Source organism: Myripristis murdjan, chromosome 8, assembly GCF_902150065.1.
Source record: "Myripristis murdjan chromosome 8, fMyrMur1.1, whole genome shotgun sequence".
Classification (NCBI taxonomy): Eukaryota; Metazoa; Chordata; class Actinopteri; order Holocentriformes; family Holocentridae; genus Myripristis; species Myripristis murdjan.
The window spans coordinates 35,693,682-35,698,681 of NC_043987.1; the positions used below are offsets into that span (position 1 = coordinate 35,693,682).

The following is a 5,000-nucleotide window of genomic DNA, read 5'->3' on the forward strand; positions in this document are numbered from 1 at the left end:
GCTGACTGACTGTCCGACTGACTGACTGACTGACTGTCCGACTGACTGACCGACTGGCTGACCGACTGACTGACTGATTGATTGATAGATTGATTGATTGATTGATTGATAGATAGATTGATTGATTGATTGATAGATTGATTGATTACCTCTGGCAGCCTCCACTGCGACCTGTGTCCGTCTCTCTGGTAGTAATAGGGTTTCCCTTTGCTGTCCTCTGACTTCACCCACTGCACACACACACACACACACACACACGCACACACACACACACACGCACACACACACACACACACACACACACACACACTCAGGTGAATCCTATGAGAGTACAATTTATGTTGCTTTACTTACTTTACTTTTCTTGCCACATGGCTCCGCCTCCTTGTAGCTCTGACTTAGATGTATAAGTAATAAAATAATTTAAAATCAATATTCCTCATCAGTTTATTCATCTGTGGAATGAGCAGGATGTTTCCGTGGGGGCGGAGCTACCTGTTCCTGTGTGTGGGCGGAGCTACCTGTTCCTGTGTGTGGGCGGAGCTACCTGTTCCTGAGAGTGGGCGGAGCCACCTGTTCCTGTGAGTGGGCGGAGCTACCTGTTCCTGTGAGTGGGCGGAGCTACCTGTTCCTGTGTGTGGGCGGGGCTACCTGTTCCTGAGAGTGGGCGGAGCCACCTGTTCCTGTGAGTGGGCGGAGCTACCTGTTCCTGTGTGTGGGCGGAGCCACCTGTTCCTGTGAGTGGGCGGAGCTACCTGTTCCTGTGTGTGGGCGGGGCTACCTGTTCCTGAGAGTGGGCGGAGCTACCTGTTCCTGTGTGTGGGCGGGGCTACCTGTTCCTGAGAGTGGGCGGAGCTACCTGTTCCTGTGAGTGGGCGGAGCTACCTGTTCCTGAGAGTGGGCGGAGCTACCTGTTCCTGTGAGTGGGCGGAGCTGAACACCATCTTGCCGTCGGCGTCGGTGCTGCAGCTCCAGCCGGGCGGAGCGCCGGGATTCAGCTGAGCTCTGGGGATCAGACCGCCACGCTGAGGCTGCTGGGAAAACATCACGAGGAGAGTAAACAATAAACAATAAACAATAAACAATAATAAGAGCAATCTGAGAAACTCGCTCTGCTTTTATTAGCTTTTATTTAGTGATTCATCGCCTGCTGCTCCGAAGAACCACACCCTCCAGTTAGGCAACACACACACACACACACACACACACACACACACACACACACACACACATTCATGCTCTCAATTTGTTCCAAAAACAAATGTAATGAGCAAATTAGCAAAACATTGCCAGAACATTAATAAAACAAGAATCCCGAAAAACTGAATCTGAAAATTTAAACTTAAATTAAATTCATTGTCACAAAACTGATGCGATATTTACAGTCTGATTGTTGAATGTTAGTGAAAGGCACACTGGATCATTAATGACTCCAAATGCCCAAACAAAAGGGGATTCGGAACCAAAATGTTGGAATATCCCTTTAACAGTACACTTCTCCTCATTCCCTTCAATCCTAAATTGCAGAGCACCGTTTTTTTTTGTTTTTTTTTTTAGATGACTTGAAATTTGAGTTTACATCATGAATAAGAAAAATGAAGCCTGAATATAATCCCTGACACATAAATTGAATTAATTTAAAATTTTGTGTACATAACAGTTTTCATTATAATCACTGTCTGTAGGTTTAGATTACAGGGGTTAATTTGACCCTAACTGATTAGAAAAAAAGTAGAAAATTCGAGGATAACATGAGTGTGTGTGTGTGTGTGTGTGTGTGTGTGTGTGTGTGTGTGTGTGTGTGTACCGGGCTGACAGGAGCGTCGCTGTCGTTCTGATCGTCCACAGGGTAGTCTTCCTCGGGCAGGGGCGGCTGCAGAGACATTAAACCACAGTTATTAAAGGGGAAGCCCGCTCCTTAAAGGGGCGTGTCGGGCTCAGGAGGTGTGGCGTGACTTACCGGGCCGTAGCCGGGCGAGGAGGGCGAGCGGGCCTCGGGCGAGCGGGCCTCGGGCGAGCAGGGCTCGGGCACCGCCCACGACGTGGCCCCTGAGCTGGGGTTGTAGTAATACAGTCTGCCTGAGGTTTCATCCATCAGCTGCTCCCAGCCGCTGGAGCCCTGCAGCCACACAGCAGCTGTCAGCTCGGTGTGTGTGTGTGTGTGTGTGTGTGTGTGTGTGTGTGAATAAATGGGGGAAAAAGGAGTTGTGGTGGGAGGAGTCAGTGATGTGTACCTGGGAGGAGGCGGGGGACAGCAGGGGGGAGGGGGAGGCCACGAGCCCCTCCCTCCCCCTGGACTGGTCCATGTCTCCAGAGAGGGGGGGCGGGGGGCTGCGGGGGTCGGACCAGGTGGTCTGTCTGGTCGCAGGATGGTAGTAGAAGACCTTCCCGGTGTCCCGGTCAGTGTGGACCTGAACGCCACACAGAAACACACGTCACTTCCTGTTTCCTGTCCACTCTGTCAGCGGCTGGACTCTTAAAGGGACAGTTCACCCCGAAACCCACCTGTCACTGTGCAGTGTGGCATCGAATCAATTTGACCCTTTCAAACCTGCGACAGTTCATTGATTTTGTTCAAAAACAGACAGGGTGATTCACACAGGAGTAACATGATGATACGTTACATGTTACGTTACGATACATGATGATGTGTTTACGGCTCAGATCAGATTTCAACACGTCAGAAGAAGCTGTGACATGAGATTACAGATTTATTGACGACTGGTGAAGCTCAGCTCACCTGCCATCCGTCCTGCGGGCTGAGAGGAGAGGCGGGGCTTAAACACCCAGAAGAAGAGACCGACGACGAGGGGGTGTGGTCTGGAGGGCTGTGGTCAGGGTCTGGGTGAGAGGGGGCGGGGCCAGAGGGGGCGGAGACTGAGAGCTGCGGCACCGACGGTTTCTTCAGGTTGGGAACGTTGGCGTAAACGGGCGAGTCAGCATCAACGGCTTTGTGATCCTGGAGAGAGAGAGAGAGAGAGAGAAGAGTGAGAGTCAGGGCAGATACTGATCCAGATCCTGATCCAGATACTGATCCAGACACTGATCCAGAAACTGACCCAGATACTGATCCAGAAACTGACCCAGATCCTGACCCAGATACTGATCCAGGTAGTTCGTCTATCAGCTGCTGATGGGCTAAAACTTTCATACATTCATGTGACTTCAAATCAGCTAAAGTTCAGACGACCAGTATAGAACTGATCAATTCTACAATCAATAAATACTCAAACACACACACCAATGTTCAAACCTGCAAGACCAATGAGATGCTTCCAAACCTGGTCTAAAACCAAACCTGGTCCAAAACCACACCTGGTACAAAACCACACCTGGTCTAAAACCACACCTGGTCCAGAACTACACCTGGTCCAAACCAAACCTGGTCCAAAACAACACCTGGTACAAAACTACACCTGGTCTAAAACCACACCTGGTCCAAAACTACACCTGGTCCAAACCAAACCTGGTCCAAAACAACACCTGGTACAAAACTACACCTGGTCTAAAACTGCACCTGGTCCAAAACTATACAGCTGGTCCAAAACCACACCTGGTCCAAAACTACACCTGGTCCAAAACAACACCTGGTCAGAAACTGCACCTGGTCCAAAACTACACCTGGTCCAAAACCAAACCTGGTCCAAACTACACCTGGTCCAAAACAACAAATGGTCCAAAACCACACCTGGTCCAAAACCACACCTAGTTAGAAACTACACCCGGTCCAAAACCACACCTGGTCCAAAACTACACCTGGTCCAAAATTACACCTGGTCCAAAACAACACCTGGTCCGAAATTACACCTGGTCCAAAACTACACCTGGTCCGAAACTACACCTGGTCCGAAACTACACCTGGTCCGAAATTACACCTGGTCTGAAATTACACCTGGTCCAAAACTACACCTGGTCTGAAACTACACCTGGTCCAAAATTACACCTGGTCCAAACTACACCTGGTCCAAAACTACACCTGGTCCTGGTCCGTTGCAGACCAGGGTCTGTTTTTTTTAATCAGATTGTTGTTTTTCCTCCAAAATCTAAATTAAATATCCAATTTGCCGTGTTTATAGTATTCACACTGATGTGACTGGTGTTACTGGTGTTAACCCTTCGCTGAACAGACACGACTGGAGTTTGTTGTTTATTTCATGTTGTTTTTGTTATTTGGATTTAGTTCAATTTATCTTTGTTTAGTTTGAGTGTGAGTTTGATGTAAATCACTTTAGGGTCAGTTTTCTTCTGTTTCACTCAGTTGGGTGTTAGTTTTGTTGGATTTGGTTGAATTTAGTTTAGTTTTGCTTCACTGTAAAAACAGGAAATGACTTGTTATGACGTGTTTTCAGATATCATCGGTCTGACTCCTCGCCCGAACCCGACCCGGCCGGCTGCAGGTTTTTAAACACCTGAGAGAGCGGCATGTGGATGAGTCTGTGTTTTGTTTTCCTGGACTGAGCAGCTCTTGCTAGTCATTATCATTTCCTCTGAATAATTACTGACATTTGTGAAATATTCTCTTTCTCTCTGGGGCCATACAGGAAGCAGCTCCTCCTTTGTTTTGTAAACACACACACACACACACACACACACACACACACACACACACACACACACACACACACACACAAATGAGCACAGTGGCAACATGCAGTGTTTCCAACTGCCAGTGCTCTGCTAACACTACATATAGAAAACTACACATTACTGCATGTTGTTTTTGATAATTATATAAAACTACCTATTATTATAATACACACTAAATACAACAACATACAGCCACATGTAACCACATAAAAGCACATATGAAGAGTTCATGTGCAAAAATGAATGAAGTGAATTTGGCTGCGAGAGTGAAGCAGAGCTCAGCGACGCCACCTGGTGAGGGCTGCAGATGGTTTGTGTCAGGTGAGGTGAAGGTGTGTCTGCAGGGTTACCTGGCCGTCCGGAGGTCACAGGTCACAGGTCACAGGTCAGCAGCAGTTCATTTGCCAGCCACG

The 5,000-nt window shown here is 48.2% G+C and overlaps 1 protein-coding gene across 1 annotated transcript in view; it reads right to left on the reverse strand.

Moving 5' to 3' along the window:
- Window positions 1-5,000, reverse strand: part of LOC115363602 (rho GTPase-activating protein 27-like) — a 37,972-nt gene that overhangs the window by 13,734 nt on the left and 19,238 nt on the right. The window contains exons 4-9 of the mRNA XM_030057851.1: window positions 2,741-2,959; window positions 2,235-2,411; window positions 1,961-2,119; window positions 1,808-1,873; window positions 912-1,034; window positions 150-230 (exon numbers count right to left, since the gene is read on the reverse strand). Coding sequence (XP_029913711.1) covers window positions 150-230; window positions 912-1,034; window positions 1,808-1,873; window positions 1,961-2,119; window positions 2,235-2,411; window positions 2,741-2,959 — 825 coding nt within the window. The remainder of the gene's footprint in view (window positions 1-149; window positions 231-911; window positions 1,035-1,807; window positions 1,874-1,960; window positions 2,120-2,234; window positions 2,412-2,740; window positions 2,960-5,000) is intronic.